Here is a 20160-nt window from a genome sequence, read left to right on the forward strand (position 1 = left end):
CAGAACTGTGTCAGATGTTCGATCAATCAGCGACAGAACATGAGCTTGATTATTCTAAATTTGGGCGAAGCAAAGTTTATCTTGTTAGAAACATAGACACAAAGTGAGAATGTTAAAAACAATATTATTGGACGGCTTGTGGCCAATATTCCTCAATAATCTGACTGTGTCTTTTAGTCGTCTGTTTGTGACCGTTATTGAATCTGTCAGGGTCAAAACAAATGGCTCTTGGGACACAATAAAGTTACTGCATTGATCCATATTGAGCAGTGAGAGAGGAGATGTTCACTCACCCACGGATCTGTTGGACACACACACGCTCACTGATTCTGCTATGCTTGTGAGGACATTATATTGATTTATATTCGTTCCATGGGATCTTAAAATAAATCAAACAGATTCACATTTGCCCAAAACTTTTTCTTCTATATCAAACAATAAAAATATATATCTACATGTTTACCTTAACCATGATCACAGAAACCAAACAAATCTTTTGTCCAATTTTCCCCTTAAGCAGCTTTAAGGTTGGAACCTGTAGTTTGTTCCATGCTGTCTGGCAGCATCATATTCATTCTGTATGGGGTTGTTCCGAATCTTCATTGAAGATATATGATGTTTACACTGTTCAAAATATTCAAAGAGAAAACGCCACATAATTGATGACTGCGCCACTTCGTTAAATGGAAAAATTATAGATGTCCTGTAAGTCAGTTTATACAATTTCCCCAAAATCCACCCTGACATGTCTGGTCTCCTTGGAAACAACATTTGGCTGCACAGCATTCCCCTGTAATGACTATAGGTCAGCCCAAGCCTTTGTGCTAAAAGTAGCCACTTCTCAAAAGACAGGATGGGTCATCATTGGAGGAGAGATGAGGCAAGAACCCACAGCGAATAGCGCTGACAGACGTCAGGAAATCTTGCATTAGAGGAAGACTGTTTGCACCTTTCTGTACTCTGAAACTGTGCAGCTGGCCTAGTTAAAGTTTAGCAACTTGTGACTTAACGATGCTGCAGCCGCCTCACAGGATGAAGGTCCTAGTTTCAGACCTCACTAGGTTAACTTCTTCTTCTTCCACACCCTCCTGTGTGGAGTTTGCTCTGTATATTTGGATGCTGCAGTTTTTGTCCTGCAATATTAAAAAAAAAAAAAAAAAACTCAGACGAGAGACGAGGGAACAGGAAGTGCTAAAATAAAACTAACGTCCTGGTTTTAGGACTCATTCCTGTGGCTCTCTATTCTTTATTAAACACTACTCCTGAAACTTTCATGAAATCAAACCTAATTTTCATACTTTTTATGGTCTTTGTTTTTCTTGCAGCAGCCATTTAATGTATTTACATTTGGAAACGTTCTCTACTACCGTACAGTGGTTTTCAGCGTTAGTGGCAGATTCTGTCAGTCATGCATTGGATTCATGATGCCTTCACACACACATAAGGGATTCACAGGAAACAAGGATCTAATTCATCATTATATTTCATTGATAACAGCCTCACTGTTCACATTATATCTGCTGCAGATGCAACATCTCACTGCTGCTGCAAGAAACAAGAAACAAGACAATGGTCATTTTCAGCATGTTTTTTGCCAGTTTTGAATATTTCAGGTATGGATGGAACGAGAGGGAGCAGCCACAGTGAGCTGATGAAGAACTGCAGGTGACAGGCGGCACACGGCCAACTCCTCAGCCAGGTAACAACCGTCACTGCGTGGAGGTGTGTAATGGAAAAATGATTTACTGGCTCCTTCATTTGAACAACATGAGTTTGTACACTGCAGTGTAAACAGACGCACCAGCTGCTCCTCTGTCGTGTTTTTGACAAAGTAGCTGCTGAACAAGTGTTTGCTGTTGTATTAAACCTTCCTATCTATGATCACGGTAATGCACGGGATTGTCACGGATTACAACTTCAAAGGATCCTTATCAAAAATGTTTGTGTTAAAAAGCAAATATCAGAATATATTTCTTAAACTCTCAAATATTGAAAAGTTCTTGTTGTCGGTCGTGTTGGTTTGACTCTCTTACACACAGTCACAAACACTGTTCCACTGCTACATTACACATAGGAGTGACCGTAAATGAGCTGTTGTGTTTGGATTGGTCCAAATGTCATCACAATTCAAAATGCCCTAAAATGTCAAGACCAGTGGGCTGTCACAACTCAGTCCTCACAAGTATCGCAAAGCCATATCACATTTTACACACACACACACACACACACACACACACACACACACACACACACACATGTGATCTCACATTGAGTCACCGTGTCCTGCACCCAGAGGGTGTGAAAGACACCAGACTCTCTCTGCATGTGAGGATCTCTCTCTCTCTCTCTCTCTCACACACACACACACACACACGCACACACGCACACACGCACACACTGAGAGAATACGCAGAGCGAGGCAATTAGTAGTAGCATTGCTGTGGCTGCCAATGTTCTGAACTCAGCCTGTTTGCCCTGACAGCCAAGCAGATCATCTGTTCACATTCTGGCTTCATGGGTCCTTCATGTATGTGTGTGTGTGTGTGTGTGTGTGTGTGTGTCCAAGGTATTCTATGCAGGTTTGTTTAAAGCATTCTCTCCTCTCTGTGTTTGAGGTGTGTTTTCATGTCTGCGTGAGGCCGTGGCGTGGAGTCAAACTCATAATGTGTCTCTGAGGCAGAGAGTCAGATCTGCTGTGGGTTAAACGGGAGGAGGAGGATTAAAGAGGGAGATCCAGCGAAAAAGATGGAGAGATTACTGGAATGAAATATTGAGAATAAAAGGTGGAGGAGTCGAGCACACAAAAAGATGGAGGACAATATTAGAGACGCAGGGGGAAGAAGAGAGGCCGGGGGGGGGGGGGGGGGGGGGGGCTTACCAAGTCAAAGTGTGAACACTACGGTGAGATGAAAGTAAGGACAAGTGATAATTGTGTGTGAGTGAGATAATGACAAAATGAAAATTGAGGAGGTGCAGGACAAAGTGAAGAAATAAAGAAAATGTAAAATGAGGAGAGGAGAAACATGACGACCATGGATTTAAACATTTACAGAGCAACTGCTACTGAATCATTTTTGACAACAGACAAAAAGAAATAAATAAAAATGTGTTTGAGAATATGCTGGTACCTGCTTCTATCAACTATGTTTAAATTATAGCTTAATGATCTGAGGAAAACATCGAATTGCAAATTTTCCAACCAATATTATAATTGCGATTTAAATTGCGATGACCACAATCTGTCTGTGGACGGCAAGAAGTCCCAACTGTCTCGCCAGCTCACACATTTAACGTCATAGAATTTAGGGAGTAAAAGTGCCATCGAACTCATCACTATAGGCAATGAAATCAGCTGCCACTTGCTACAGCTCGTTAAGATACTGTTAATTATGTCTTAATCAAAACAATATAAAAATTACTTTTTGTTCAGAACGTAAACAGCATGTATACGTTCAACTAACAGACTGATCCCGTCTGTAATGTCTTTTGTGTTTGTCTTGTTATGAACCAGAGACTTTTAAATCCTACACACACTGGCTTTAATATCAGTTGATCTCTTTCAACTAAATCTGAACATTAGAGCCTTCACAGGTGTAGGATGTATGAGCACTAATGTGACCTCCACTTGATATATATATATATATATATATATATATATATATATATGTAGAAGCTGAGGGGCTGAATGGACTGGTCATCATAATGAAGATGTATCTGACTGCACCTCTACATCCTGTACACTTCCTCCTACACTGTAGTTTCCATTCAGAGTTCACAAAGCCAGAGAGCGAAGCCCGTCACACTGATGTCACTGTGGACTGGATATCACAAATGAAAGATCAAGATGATCAGTTATAATAAAAAAAAAAAATCCATCTCTGGCAATTAGATGTTCAGCGGCAAGTAAATGTAAAGTGCCCCCCCCACACACACACACACCCACCCACAATAATCACAGAGGAGCTGTAACCTTCAAGGTGTGATTATCATAGGACACCAGCATTAACAGAAACCCAGTGTAATTTCAAAGAAACCAATTTAATCTCACTTTTCAAAGCTTTATGTCACTTAGATTTGACCGTGGAGCATGAAAATTAGTTACATTTACCTCTTTTCAATGTAAAGACAGAGAGAATTAATGCAGCAATAATAAAAGGTTGGGCCGCTAAAATATAATACAGCTCAGAAACCCTGAATCATATTGTTTTGAAACGACGAGGTACTAACTGCTCTGTGTGAAGGAGGGCTGCAGAAATGAGGTCTGACTGAGCCAGGAACAGATGCCAAACACAGCTCTGCCAGCAACAAAATGAAACACGGCCTCACCTCCGGTCCACGGACTACAAGACCACCTGGGTCAACAGACCACGAGCACGACCCTGAAACACCATGCGAGAAATCATCATCAACAAGGGCAAACAAACTCAGCTGCTCGCCCAAATGTTGGCTATAAATACCACAAGATCCTTAGCATTCTGCACCGCGGCGAACCGAGGGTGTCAAGAATCAATAATTTATGCGAAGCAAGAGAAAGTTGTCAGATCCAACAATGCCTACAGACAGAGCCGGAGCGAACGGCTTGTTTACAGAGCCATTTCAGAGAAGGATGCCATTGATTAATCAGCATTTGACAGCCATGTTGAGGAGGAGAGAAAAAATTCTGTTGAACAGGGAAAAATCACTTTAGGACTGAAACAAGTGTATTTTTATAACAGCAGCAGTCGGAGACACAGTGAGTGTATTTGTGAATTTTGCAGCAGCACCAGAGTCGTGATGAATCGCAGGGCGACTGCCAACAGCGGTGGCACGGCTTCACACGGCGTTTTTCTATCTCACTTCTTTATGCACAATCCTGGATGGCCATCAGATGGATATCTACGTATGTTGTGCTCAACAAGCAGCCAAGGCACTAATGACTGCTGCTTTTCAACCCCCCTTTACAGTGTGTGTGTGTGTGTGTGTGTGTGTGTGTACGGGACATTTACTGCAAACTTAAAGCTGCATTAATTGGTTTTTTTTTCAGCCACTTGGGATAAGCGGCACAAGAACTTCTGACTTGCCGGTGAACTTATTGGCAAAAACATTGCTAATTTACACATTCAGCCGATAATCAAGCAACGTCACACGGAGCGGAGTTTCTGGGTATTGACTTCAACTAATATTCAAATGTGTTCATTTCAAGTGACGTAAACTATTTACAGCAGTTTCTGGTACCATGTTCATCAGTTTATGATTTGAGGCGTTTATGTGTAAGACTCCTTCAGACTGGAATAACGTCATCCAACATGTTTAAATTGAGTGTGTCAGATGATTTGATTTTATTTCTCTATACAAAACAAATTTAATAAATACAATAAATGAATAAATTTTATGTGTACACATTATATTAGTTTTGCACACGTGTTCACGGCCTCTCTATGGCCATCTAGTGGTTGTGTTCGCCATCGTAGGTATTTGTGTAAACTCGAAGCTAACAGAGGCTAAAAAAGGTCAATTCCTTTTAAAGCATTAAATTATATTTGTATTAAAAAATAAAAAATGCCTGCAGCTATAATCAGGGATGAGCAGTAGCTGGTGGTGACCAGTATTAGCTCGTGTTTGTAGATGTCATTTCTATTCCACCTGCTGCCGTTCGTCTCCTGCTGACGACGTGAATTCAAAGTGCTGTCATGCTGTAAATGCCACCTGTGGCCACATCGCTGCTTCTGCATACTCCTGCTTTAAATTACAGCTTTTTTAAATTTCCAGTGTTTTTCTGTCTCATACTAAAGTTAATTGCTCCTTTTGGGAAAATGGAGTTGAACTTTAACCCTCGACCTTATGAAATATGACATGAGAATATACTAATGTGCCGAGGGAGTAGTCGCAGGAATATCGTGGAAATTCAAAGAGAGGAAATATATTTTCTTTTTATATGAATGTAGCCTGTTTGGCGGACCTGACGTTTTGGGAATTACAGGTTGATGAAAGACTCTGTACCTGAAGTGAGGTATATCCAGGTAAGCACCACCGTCCTCTAATGTCTTCCCCTAAGAGCTGCCCAGTATGACCACAGGCATCTCTTGTTAGCCACTGGGAGCTGCCCACTCGCACACTTCCACCGCCTTTGCTGCTTAATCAAAATGAGGGTCGATTTGTGGAGTTCATGGGTGCAGCACTCCCACAGCTCCCAGCCCCTGTTGGTTCAATTTAAAATGAGTCGACAATACAGACTGTGGCTCATTTTGGCCCAGAGAGCTCACAGTGAAACAGAGCTGATCTGTCTCCTCCTCCGCTCTGTGACTCCATGTTACTGTGTGTGCGTTTGTGCGTGTGTGTGTGTGTGTGTGCGTGTGCGTGTGCGTATGAGTGTGTGTGTGTCCCTGGCCTCATACTGAGCGAGAGTAGCATCTATCACAACTCCCCGTCTCTACTGGCACTTCCACTCAGGCTGAGGGATGAAGGTAACGCCCTGTAGCTTAGCTCAGCCAGGACGAACGAACACACACACACACACGGCTGCACAACACACACAGAAACACACACTGCTGGTGTGTGTTACATATGCTTGATGTTGGTATTTTTACTAAGAATAGGATATGAGTTAGTCATCCTTGCCCAGCTCTGATATGATGGATGGATGATTATGCTGCTGTTAAATTTATTGTAGAATTGATCAGCTGCCTGTGGGAAGCCTCTCACATGCTAATGATGCTAATGTGACATTCAATCTGATTTGATGCAAATAGAAATGATTATCATCAATATTACTTCTTTTCCTCTGGGTTTCTGTGGTGATTCACATTTTCCATGACTGACACACAGGCTTTTTGTTTGTCTTTCACCAAGAATAACTATTTCAACAGACACACACCCACACACTTCCATTTTCCCTTTTGCCAAGCCAGCTGCATACATATTCAGTAAAACTGTGGAGTGTTTTCATGGACCCGGTCTTCGGGATCTCGTACTGATTTAATGAAAACTAGAATGACCTCCCCGTGGTGGTGTGACTACATCCCTGTTTATCCAGAGTCAAATGAAATATGAACCATCTGTGTGAAATTTTGTTATAATTTCTGAGTGAGTAATGGCCAAAAGGTGTTTTGTGACGTCACACTGACCCTGACCTTTGACCTTTGACCACCACAATCTAATCAGTCCGTCCTTCAGTCCTTGAGAACGTTTTTACCAGATGAAGAAATTCCCTCAAGGCGCTACGGAGAGATTGCGTTCACAAAGCCAAAAGGGCGTTTTGTGAGGTCACCGTCACTTTGACCTTTGACCTTTTGACCACCAAAGTCTAATCAGTTCAACCTTGAGTCGTAGCGAATGTTTTTGCCAAATTTGAAGAAGTTCCTTCAAGGCGTTACTGAGATAATGAGACAGAAAACCTGAAAACAACAAGCCTCGGCTCGACTGAGGAGGAAAAACCGACACAAAACAGAAAATATGAGGATGTTTTTTTCCTGAGCTTCTTTTACAGGCTGGTCTCCAATCTGTGTTGACAAACCAGACACAGTGTCTATGATGTGTGTGTAAAGAGCAGGGGAGGGGCGCTGCTGCGGAGTCTTCCTGCTCCTGTCATCCTGCCAGAATCCGTCCAGGTTCGGCTGAGATCCGGATAAACATTCGCTTGTTGCTGTCTTTACTCAGGTGAGAGGAGAAGAAAAGAAAAATGCTTCATTACTGGGTCGAGGCCCCGAAAGTCCTTCTCTCTGTACTTTTTCTGTCACATTTACACTTAAACAAGAGACATTTGTTGACACTTGTTTCTCGATGTAGCAGGCGGCTATTTTCAGCAAAAACAAAGAGTTTGATAAACTCACTGTACGCCGCACGCCCAGTTTAAAACTGGGCAGAGTCGGCAGAGTCATCAGAGTCGGCGTCGAGCTGGACAAGAACGTCGTACAGTTTGCAGCTAAATATTTTTCTAAGGAGGTTGTAGAGCCAGAACAAATGAGATTGAATACTGGATTTATCAAGTTGACAGAAACACAAGATGTGCAAATAAACAACTGTTAGTCAGCCATAAAGACTCTATAGGGTGATAATGTGTTGTGGTTGCTGCTTGTTCTTGCTGCTCCCAAGTGGCCAGAAAGAGAAAGAATGCATTACTGCAGCTTTGTATGACAGGTGACGAACAGGTGACTGAATATCTATAGATCACAGTGACACACAGGTGAGACGGAGCTGAGCCAGGAGCCTGTGTGAACCTTCTCACCACAGGCTTTCATCAGAGGTGTGACGACATAAGTCGTCTGAACCTGTACGGACGCTTGGACGGAGCTTCAGACGGAAGCTGTTCATCACAGTGCACTAGCTTGTCTCTGGTCTGAGGGTTTAGGGTTTAGCGGGATTGTACGGTGGAGTAGGTGACATGGCGTCTTACCCCGGGGCCTTGAGGAGAATCTGGAGGAGAAGCTGCAGGAATCTGTCTCTGACCTGAAAAACACAAACAAGACGGAAGAAGATGAAGAGATAAACACGAACGGTCTGTCCGCTCTGTAACTTCCCGCCTCTCAATCAAAACAATAACAAAAGTCGGCGTTGGGTGACGTCACGAGATAGCGCGGGATCATGGGAGTTGTTGTTTGGTTTCCTTCAGCGTCGGCGGTTCAGGAAATCAAACAGACCCGGTGATTATAACTGAATGAAGCAGTTTGACATTTAAAGTCAGAGTTTGAGCGACGCTGTACGGAGGACAGAGACTGAGGGAAGATTGATGCTAACCTTAGTTCTGACTGTTTCTCTGAACCAGATGTTCAGCAGGTTTTTACCAGCAGCTGAATGATGCGTCCTCCTTTCCACAACAAACACACCAGGAGATTAAAACCAGTGGAAACACTGAAGAAAATAGTTTCACTTACGACTAAAATCATCTGGTTCAAATAACCAGCTGAAAACCACTGAGGTGTAAAAAGTGTCTGTGGCTTAAAACTGGATAAATGTCAGTGTTGAGTCAGACAAACACAAACACACTGACACGTGATCGTAGAGGATATGATGTCACTGACCGGCCACCAATGAAACATCACCATGATTAAAATCACAGATTTCTCTGGTTCGTGAACTGATGGAAACATTTGTGATGATGTCAGAACACAAGTCGAGTTGTGTTTGGACGTTTTAATGTGGAGAAGTTACAGATTATAACTTTAAAAGCAAGTATCAAATTTGCCAAAAGGTTTAAAATATTTCATGACAGTATCTTCCAGCAGTTTGTTTCAAGAATAAAATCGACTTAAATCCTGAATTAGACAGTGAATGATTTGTTAATGCAGTTTAAACATCATAGTCTGTATTTAGGTTCTTCAGAAGAAAAGCACCGACTCCTGATCAGAAGATGTGCACATAAAACACAAGTCTAGTCATTTTTAGATTTACAGATTAAAACTTTATGTGTCAAAGCAGCTGCAGTTCGATGTTTAACCGGCTCAGCTAACAACATCATAATATCTTCGACGTTCTGCACACCTAGCTAGACATGTGATGGAAGCTGATAGTAAAATGTCATCTTTTCTTATTGCCTTGCTGTTGATTGGATTTGGAGTCAGGTGTCACGCTGAGGTGTAAAGAACGAACCCTCACTGTGCGCCCTGAATGACTCCAGCAGAATAAATAAGTCCACTGAACGCCAGGATACCACGACTGTTTAGAATCGGTACAAAAATCTATCCAATTTCACAGAGATCAGGAGGCGGCGCTGGATTTAGATGTCACACTGAGTTTTTAAGTCTAACAATGCTGCCTGAGTTTTTTGGTTGGTAGCCATGGTAATACTGAAATGAAAGGCTTTCCAGTATCTCTTTGTCCTCCTCTCCCACTCCTCCTCGCTCCCTGTGCTGGGCTTGACTGGCCTTTTGGAAATTGCTTCAGTTGCCTGGGGTGTCTCACTGTAGCTCCCATCTGTTCCCACTACACGCACGCAGAGTGGACACGGCGCGGGACTGCCTGGCTCTGTGTCACAAATGTACCCCCCCCCCCCCCCCCCCCAAAACCCCTACCCCACCCCACCCCCTGCTGACAGCCATTTTGTTTTTGGGGCTTTCTATTTTCTCACTGTTTTACGTCTTGCAACGATGGAAACGTGTGTTTCACCTCATTAGCTGGACGGACGTGCAACTGGGGGGACATTTAAATATGCAAAGATGATGCATCATCAAAATGTATTAATGAGCATCTGTGTCAAAACATCATATTTTCCTCCTCTCGGCTCATCAGTGGAAACAGAGCGTGATGTGCGATGGTCACGTGAACAACGAGGGATCCTGTCACTAAATTATAGACTAGAGGAATGAAAACGCGTGGACTTGAGTTTCCGCTCGTCTGACTGGAGGTCGTCTCGATGTCCATCATGAATAACTCAGGGGTTCGTCCTGAGAATGTGTGTCTGCCTTCTTTCTAACAAAGCGAATGATTCAGTGGTTGTGAAAACGCAGCGGGAGATTTCCCAGTATAATAATAAACCTACAAAAATGCATCAAAAAACATGATTTACATATTTCAGGCCGGCCATGAATTTCATATTTGTCGAACTAAACTATCTGCAATTGAAAGCGGGACACTTACAGGCATATCCACGCGCCCACACACACACACACGCACACACACACACACACACAACCCTGGAAACACAAAGTCAAGCATGATTATGATGCTGAAATCAAAGAATGACAGAGATTCATGATATCATTCTCCTCTGAACACTAGCCCAAATCATTCAGGCTTCTTGGGCGATCCTCTGAGGACACTTGAGCACTGATTAAAATGTCATTAATAGACTTTGCCAAAAGGCTTCTCTACACACCCGTGAAGTAGGCCCTGATCAACACTATTCTTCTCTCCCAAGATAAGTTAACAGCATCATTAGGAGGGAAATCATCGAGTATACGACCAGGGTCCACTCAAGTTCTCTCTGCTGTCACTGGGATTGAGTGGCTGTGTGCGGTGTTTACTACACTTCTAATCAATTCACTCAAAGACACGGGGAAAATCAGCAGCCTGGGTTTACAATAAGAGATGCAGACGGTGGCACATCATTTATCTTCAGCTGTGTGCGGGATGTGGAATATCTAATCAGAACTTTGTTTCAGAGGGACGCCTCTTTAAAGCTCAGGGTTCAGGACGGGAGTTTTTTTTTTTCTCGGGATATGGAGGAGCGGTCACGCTTAATTGGGAACGATGGAATAAAAAAGCTTTGGGGGAAAGAAATTCTGCAGCTTAAACTGATAACCCCCTTTAAAACTTCGTGGTCGTACGCCTCCGCCAACCAGTCAAGCTGCAGTTTACACCCGTGTCTGTCCAGACTCATGTAACACATGGAGGAAAACTTAATAAAAAGTGTAGCTTCTATATTTGTCTGACGGATCTGACGGAGAACAAAGTTGTAGCTGATGTTTCAAATGCGGACTCTGGATGCTTCACACACATCCTCCTCCCGGCAGCACAGGAGAATCTAAACAGTCACCACAGTGTGAAGGTGGGGTACTCGAGATTAGTGCCGACCGATTCAGTATCTGATCAGGTGTGAGAAACACAATCTCCCCTTTCTGTTCCTGAGTCATGGCGTTTGTGTGAAATTCACAGTTAGCGAATGAATTCTTGACATATATGGCTGGCTAGCTGGAGCGCAGTGACCCCTGCTGGTCAGCGGAGGAAGTCCCAGCGGGCAGATTATTGCTGGTATTATTAGATGCGCTTACTAGCGCTTTCAAATGGAGCTTGCTCAGACGTCATCACGTCACATGACCTTAGCACAGTTGGTTGTTTACGGGGGTAATCCTCGTATCGGACGATCTAATCCGTCTTTAACTCAGGTGATTGGAACGTTTTATCACAGATAATGTCTGTTCCAAAAGTCGGGAATCGATCTCTCCGCTCAAAATGTAAAAATACAGCATTCGTTCCGACTATATTTATTACATCAGAACCTTTTGCTGAGAGGCAGAAACAGAACAAAGAACTGCACATTAGAAATGAGCGGTGGATTAAAACCACCAACTTAAAGGGTAATTTTGGTTGATTACAACTTGGCTCTCATTAGGTTTGGCCATCATTTAAATTGCTAATAATAACATTGTATTCAGCAGATGAATTACTGAGGTTTTGAGACACTGCATCTCCCACCAGCACAGACTGTAAAAGCCTCATGTTAACTCAAGCTTGTAAAACGTCTGTGACAGTTTACCGTTTGGACTTCACTTTGACAGATATACTGAATAATATCTGAGACTAATATGACCTAAAAATAAAGTATTAGTATTTACCTCTAAAAGCACATTTTTGTCAGAATCCACGGGATGTAAATTCTGGTTGTGAGTAATTTTCTCTTTTAGAAGAGACGTTCGCACGAGGCTGCAGAAGAAGGCTTGTTCTACATCAAGAGACCCTAATGGACAGCCAAAATCTTCTCCCAGCACTTTGAGTTTATCCCTTTATTCCCCTCAGACCCATCATGGAGTGTGCTAATCATGCAGAGAGCAGGTGGTGCCATTGAGATAACACTGCAGAGGTGAGGGCTGCATTATATGCAGAGGACAGGCTAGTTTGATGCTTGTTGCTCAGAACTTCGGCTGATTACACCTGGGTGTTGTCGCACACTTGAGATACACTTATAAAACAATTAGCGGGAACAGACCACACACACTTTCTGGTCCAACATACAAACCTTTGTGGAAGACAAACAGAATTTGAGTCCTTTTTTAAAGCTGGTAAGACTCTGAGGAAAACTCTTCATATTAGGCTGATATTTACCCTGTGAGGGCGATGAAGGCGATCTCCTCTGACGTGACGCGTTTTCCTGCTTCGTCCTCAGAGATGCCTTTGGGGTGGACGCCTTCCCCTCCAGACCGGATGACAGCCGAAACGTTATCGTATCTTTCACCTTGGAGACAGGTTTCAGACGTTTCAGGGAGACACAAAAACAGTGGAAGAACGAGAGGTTAAGCTTCTGGACGGAGGGACGCAGTTGGATTGGATGAGACACAGTAGCAGACACAAGCAGGATACGTGACGGTGACATGTGGTTATTTTTCAAACCGTCTGAGTGGCGTGAAAATTCACAGCTAAGGTGCGAGAAGTTCAGATGACAACTTTTGCAACCTTTACATTTTTTGATACTGTCTCTTAAGTGATGCGACTTGGAGACAATGGTGTGATGTAAACTGCAGTGTTCCAGGGCAGAGCTTCAGAGGAAAGAGTAATCAGGTTCTGTATGACGCGCTTTCATTAAAGCACCACATCATGCCAAAAAACAATAGAGATAAAGATTTCTGTCTTCAGGGGAAACAAGCGCCTTGTCTCAACACCTCCCAGCGCATTCTTTACATCTTGCTGCTCTGTGCTCTTGCGTTACCTGAGCTGTGCCTGGAGCTGAGAGCGGCGCTGAGCTCTGAGTCTTGGCAGGCGTCTCTGTGCTGTAGACCATGACTCCATGAGGGTTTGGCTTTGCACCTCCTTGCAGAACGAGCTGCAGCTCTTCCCCCTTCCAGTCAGCCGGCTGCCGGAACGGGAACCAAATCCCCCAACGGAGGCACTGCAAGAAGGCTGCTCTGGACGAGGAGGTGACTGACAGCTGCGAGATGGAAAGGACACAAGGACAGAGGACATGATGAATATTGATGTCATACATGGAAACGACCGTTTTATGTTTATCCATTGAGAATAATCTTTGTGGAAGCAACATTAAAGTCATGTTTTCTTCTACGATGCTGCTCAAATATTTACCACTGGCTTCCTTGATTTTATTCACCCTGTCACAGCAACTAATTTTTTATTACAATGAGCACATATGGACAGAAGAACGTTTCCTTTAATGAGCATTTTTCACCCAAAGCAAATTTACATCCAATGATAAGACAAGACAATAAGACAATAAGAATATGCAAACTAAAAATGGCAGAAAAACAGGCAATAAAACAAACAAATGGATGTGCCACTGGGATAATTACAGACTTTTACAGTGTTTAACTAATTATAAACATTTAATAATAAACCGATGAATTTAATATGGGCCGACTAGAAAATTGGTTTTGCATTAATAAACTCAAAGTGAAAAACTATTTAAACCATCATTCGGTTCATAAAATGAATTGTAAAACGATGTCAGACTGCAGCTCACACTGACTCTGTGCGTCCGCAGGTTTGAAGCTGACTTATGAAATCTCTTTGGAACGTGATGAAAATATGGATCACCAGTGGAAAAGTGGATCATTTCTGCAACTGCAAAATTCTCCTTTCAAACCTACAGAGAGTGAGTGTTTTATTTTGGAAAAAAAGATACAGCAGATTCAGTGGCTACGCTTCTGCTTTAAGTTATTTTTTATTTTTCCATACTGTTCCCTTCATATGGAAACACAGCTGGTGCCACACAGCAACAGGGAAGCTGCTGCTGACAGCTGCTCACAGCAACAGTTAGCAGCCTGATGAAGAGCTACCAGCAGACAGGAGATCAGCAGTTGGTCCGACTCCGCACAGTTCAGGTTAAACATGGAAACAACATATTGATAAAATATCCAAGTCAGTAGCAATTCTGTATAAATCTGGGGAAATAAGCCTTGTACATAATTTACTGCTCAATTACACTTCCTGTTCTAACTTATTGTACGGGAAGTGTCGACCTTTAAAACGAGTATAATGCTACAGTCTTTGTAAATAAGGCTGGTGACTATGATCACACTGTCGTTTCTACATTCTCATGCCGTATCATTTAATGATTCTGTATGTTATTATAAAATACAAAGTAAAAAAGGGTTTTTGATCTGAGAGCTGTTTGTAAGTTCACTGTACAAAAGCTTTAAAAAGGGATTAAAGGCAGATGTATTTCTATTGTTGGGGTTAAATTATGGAACAATGCTAATATAGATTTAATATAATAATATACATTTGTTCTTTTGGTTTTCAAAGAAGTGCTTTACAGAGATATTTATGAAGGTGTGAATAATTTCCTTTTCCTTATGCTGGGTGTCTTAAATTGATAAGAATGTAGGCAGGTCTGAGTCACGACTTAATACATAGAATACATTTCTTTTTCTGACTATATTGTTTAATATAACTGTATTATGTGTGATGACTGAAAAAAAAAAAATGCAAGAAAATATATTTTACCGATGTGCAAACTTAAATGATCAATTACAGGTACGCAATAAATTATTTGAATAATTTAAAAAGCAATCAGAAAATAAGTCACATTTATTGTGAAAGTGCTTTGCAGTTCTATACAGTCGAACCCTCAGAGACCCAAACACACAGTTCAGGAGGAACTTTGTTATGTTTGAAGGTGATTTACAATCTGTTCCACTGCGTCTCTACTTCAGCCGTCCCAGTTAAAAAGCCCTTTGCTTTAAATCATCCACGGGCGACCCGCAGGTTCTGCTGAATCGATTAATAAGCCGGTCAGCCTCCGACGATCGTAATCAATCACAGGTAGAACAAAGCAGAGAACACACTGAGCCCGAAGTCCACATCGCTTCAGGACAAAGTGGAGCCCGTTATGGTTCGCTCGATGCTTGCAGTTCCCCCGAGTACATTTCTTTTTACATGTAATACCATAATCCAGTACTACAGGTCATCATTCACACAGGTGTCATCTGTATTCTGAATCTCATGCGCTGTTATGGGAAACAGGAAGTGCCTGCAGTGGTCTTGAAGTGGTACCACTGCAATTTTGATCATCAACCGTTCCGCACTGCTCTTAAAAGGAGACTGTCACGGCTGTAAAATAATAATAATACTGATAAACTGTGTCTGGTTCCTCAAATCCTGAGTCTGACTGAGGTTTGTATCCTCGCTGCAGGCGCCCAGCGGGACGCCAACGTCAATACAACTCTGTTGAATGTAGGTTGTGACATCAGGCGACCAACACTCAAATTTCAGGACGTTGTCTAATGTCTGGGAAACGTCTCCTAAACATCACAACCTCAGTTATCCGACATTGGAGTTTGACGTCAACACGACTTTCATTTCTACCCAAAAACCAAAAAGAGTCTGACATCTCTCTGACGTTAGTTGACGTCCGGCGCTGCTGGGCTGTGAGATCCAGTCTTGAGATGCAGTGCTGAACTTTATGGTCTGTCTCGGCCTGAGATGGCGGCAGCAGCAAAAAGAGTCGTCACTAAACTGAATAATGAACAACAAGAGATTTCCAGTGAGCTCCACCAGGACTACAGCTGATGAAAATGACTTTTCTCTATTGATTCATTTGATCTTGTTGCCACAGACAGACAGCTTCATACTGATGTACTGTAGTTCACTGGGCGGCGCTGCAGCAGCCGTTCCCCCCCCAGAGAGTGAAAACTGTCAAGGTATATGACATTACATGTGACAACTGTAGGGAAGATAACTGGTGGAACAGCGAGGAGCGTGGACAGGAGACTGAATGAAGACAACAGCAGCTGTCTGAGGACACCGGACAAGACCAGGTCAAAGTCCTGGACCAAACGGTCGCCTTCGAACGGAGGCGGCGTTACGATCTCCTCTCCGTGTATGACCACCCGATTATCACGGGACCGATGTTCCACATTGAGGTCATGTATCGACAGCTGGGGTGTCTCCATGACGACTGAGCAAACTCCATCCACTGAGGAATACTGTGAGATGTAGTTGAAAGCTGGTTAGTGGATCTGGTGAGATTTATTTTTGTTTGCGCCACACAAGGATCGCAGAGCACTGAGAAACAGGGGTGCAGCTTCTTGATCCACGGATTCATATATCTGTTCTGTGAGGTGAGACGAGTGACGGTCGCTGAGGTCTACAAACTTTCGGTGAAAACAAAAAACAAAAAACAAACAGGTTTGTTGTCCAGATCCAAAAACCAGCGTTCATAAAACTCACATCAAAATCGTCTCCGTAGAGTTGAGAAAACCCACACTGACGACATGAAACACACGGCGGCCTCCGGTGTTAAAGTCACATCCATCTGTGGCCTTATTACATCACATCCTCCTGTCAGACAAGAGGTCCTTGTCAGGTAAACAAAAAAAAAAAAACACAGACCACTTCTGAACAAACAATCAATGCTGCCTTTGTTTTTCAGCTGAGGGTTCGTTTTTTCAAAATGTCAAATTATCATGCGTTATGCAAAATAACCCTCCAACCGTCCGGCTACCCTGCGAACAAAAGCCCAAAGTCAAGTGTTCAGAGAGGTTAATGGAGCTGACATTCTGAGCGCTGCAGCTAATGGTACACCGCAGCACAGAGTAAGAGAGCTGCAGGTGGAAAGGTTAAGGACGTGTCAGCCAAATCAGAATACTCTTTTCTTTTTCTTTTCTTTTTTAATAACGAACAGATATAAACCCACAAATGTTTTAAACTTGCATGGCTGCCATTTTCCTCAGCCATTATTTGAACATGTTCAGTCTGTCCGTCTGGACTCCACACAAACAGGAGACCTTGTCAAACGTCTTATTATGTGCTGTACATCTGAAGAAGACCTCTCCAGAGCTTCACACTTCTTTCAGCCCCTCCCCCCCGTGCAGATCAATATTCCATTCCTCTCGAAGAGGGAGTTTGTTTCAGACCATAATTTTACCCCCAAGTAGCAGAGACATTAACAGCTATTTCTTTGAATTGTAACTCCAGAAATATACGGCAGCCATAAAACAGACAGCAGTATGTTCCCCCCTGAGACATCGCCTGTCTTTCCATCTCATGGGGTTGAATTAATAAGATGCTTTATAGGAAACATTCAATCAAACAAGTCTATTTTCAAAGTAATGATTTTATTAAATTTTCTTTAATTATTTGAAGCAACACGTCTGTGCTCCTGCAGAACACCAGGGTCTAGCACATGACCCAACACTCACTTCTTGTATTATTCAATGAATATATTCAGTGGCAGCAGCAAAGCAGGCTGAGCTGTGAGACAGCGGAAGAGACAAGGGACCAATCAGGAGCCTTTCCTACAGGGGACGTAAACAGCCTTGGAAAAAGCTTTTATCTATCCAACGCTCAACGCTCATCGCATTCCGCACTCTCTCAGTCCTCCAGACGCAGGAAACCCAGAACGACTGTGTGTTGAAAGCTGCGAGCGAGGATGAGGAGGAGGAAGAAAAGCTGCGAGGCAAAACACCCATCGAGACTCAACATGTGTCGCCACAACATCGTCCCTCCACACACATGTGACATGAACATCCACCGCTGGAATCAAACAATTAATAACTTATTAATGGCCAAAAAATGGAGGATCTTTCAAGGCAAATTTCTCAAACCTGGGGTTGTGTGATAAGAACAAACAGCTAGAGAAGAATTCCCTTTGAGGCAGAGAGCTGGTGGGGACATGCATCAGGATTTCAGCGCGGTGGTTTTAAAGTACTTTGGAACGGTGTGATCTACATATGAAGTGCATAAAGAGCTGACAGCTCGGGCTGGCAAACAATAGGACTGGAAGGATAGGAGGGAAATCTCAAAGAGACTCTTTGGTCGTGGTTTTGAGTAAACAAACATGGATAATATTTTCATTCAAAGCCGGGCTGAGAAATTCACATTATGCATGTAATCCTTGTACATAAACAGTCCGCAGCGTGTGGAGGCATACACGAGCTTAAGGAGAATAATATGTGGCTCCTTGATTATGTGGCGGCGGAGATCGGTGTTACGTCAACAGGAGGGTGTAGGTGGTGTAATGGCATTGTGATGAGGACAAAGCGCCGTAGGAGGGAGTGAGCAGATGTGCGTGCGTGTGTTGAAGGGCCTCCGGTGAGAAGAAACTTGCCTTGGGGTCAGACGCATCGACTCATTCTGAGAACCACAGCGACTCGGCGAGTCTTAATCAATGGCGAAGCCTGCTGGTGACAGCCAGAAGACATCAAATCAATGATATTATATTCCAGTGGAAATAATGTATGACTTTCTGCACTCGCACTGTTTTGGGCAGGAAACAATTGAATTAATTACTGAATGTGGCGTTTGAATGAGAAGCTGCCTTAAGAGCTGTTTGCGGCGGCGTCGGTCATCGTGTCAGACAAGAATGATCAATAGCCAGTTTCCCCAAAGTGTTATTACGCTGTTGATTTGAGTGTTAAAGGCTATATATAAAATAAGAGCCATTAACTTGAACTCAGAGAGCAGCAGAGCTCTTGTTTCAATAGTGAAAAAATAGAAACAGCGGCCTCGGGCAAAAACAAGGAAGCAACAAACTTTTTCATAAAGTTGTACTGAAAACAATAACAGGCGATGTCACTGCACACATAATTGCTCCAACTGGCAAAGCATTTTCTAAGGGAAGAATCCATCAACCTTGTTTAGAAGTGTGAAATATAACGCTGCAGCATTTTCAGACAAATAAAAAAATAGTTTCTTTTTCAAACATACTACGGCATGGAAACAAAGATCTCATGTCTGTAACCTGGAGCAAGAAAAGTAATCATCAAACTTTTTTGGGGGGGACACTGAGGAGAGGAGGAAAAAAAAAGGGGGGGGAGGGGTTGGATTATCAAAAGGTGACAGACGGCGAGTTTTGCACATCAAAGAGAGCTGAAACTGCATTTCCCAGCAGATGAGAAGAACTGGAAGCTGCAGAGATGCAACCAGTCCAATTCACCAGCATGATGAACTTCCTCTTCTCACACACGAGTGTAAATACACCACTAATTTTAGAAACATTGCTGCTATTGCTGTGCTGGTTTAAATTTTCCTGATAGGTGCAAATATATATATAAATATATATATATATATATATATATATATATTTATATATAAAAAGCCAAGTTTGTGTAAAAGCTGAAATGAAGCAGTTTGCAGGAAGAGAGTTTGGGAGAAGCTCAAAGAAAACGGGAAGACATTCAGCAACTCAGGGCTTTCTAGAGTACAGCAGGAATTAATCCTAAATTAGGGGGATGTGAGCATTGATGGGAGACGGAGTCTGACAGTTATTACTGTTACTGCAGTCTGTTGGGCTGCTCGTGTCATTATTTCAGCCAGGACCCTGTGACAGGCGCCGGCCCACAGCTCCCGCTACTTATTCTCCACAATGAGAAGCCCTGGAGGAAGTGAGGGAACATGCACAGAGATCATTAACTTAAGAGCAGTAAACCACTCACATTTTCATCCATCTGCACGAGTAGTCCAAATGAACCCAGCAGGCGGCTGATCTCCATCCAGCTCGCCGAGGCCAAATAAGGCTGGGAAAGAATCGCACGCCCGGTCTCGGATCTCAGCTTCTAATCAGGAGTTGGTGCTTTT

General features: G+C 42.9%; 1 protein-coding gene across 1 annotated transcript in view; it reads right to left on the reverse strand.

Moving 5' to 3' along the window:
* nphp4 (nephronophthisis 4) overlaps positions 1-20160 on the reverse strand; it is a 163856-nt gene that overhangs the window by 69919 nt on the left and 73777 nt on the right. The window contains 3 exon segments of the mRNA XM_056385157.1: positions 8372-8424; positions 12736-12865; positions 13337-13555. Coding sequence (XP_056241132.1) covers positions 8372-8424; positions 12736-12865; positions 13337-13555 — 402 coding nt within the window.

Source organism: Seriola aureovittata, chromosome 9 (assembly GCF_021018895.1).
Source record: "Seriola aureovittata isolate HTS-2021-v1 ecotype China chromosome 9, ASM2101889v1, whole genome shotgun sequence".
NCBI classification, from domain to species: Eukaryota; Metazoa; Chordata; class Actinopteri; order Carangiformes; family Carangidae; genus Seriola; species Seriola aureovittata.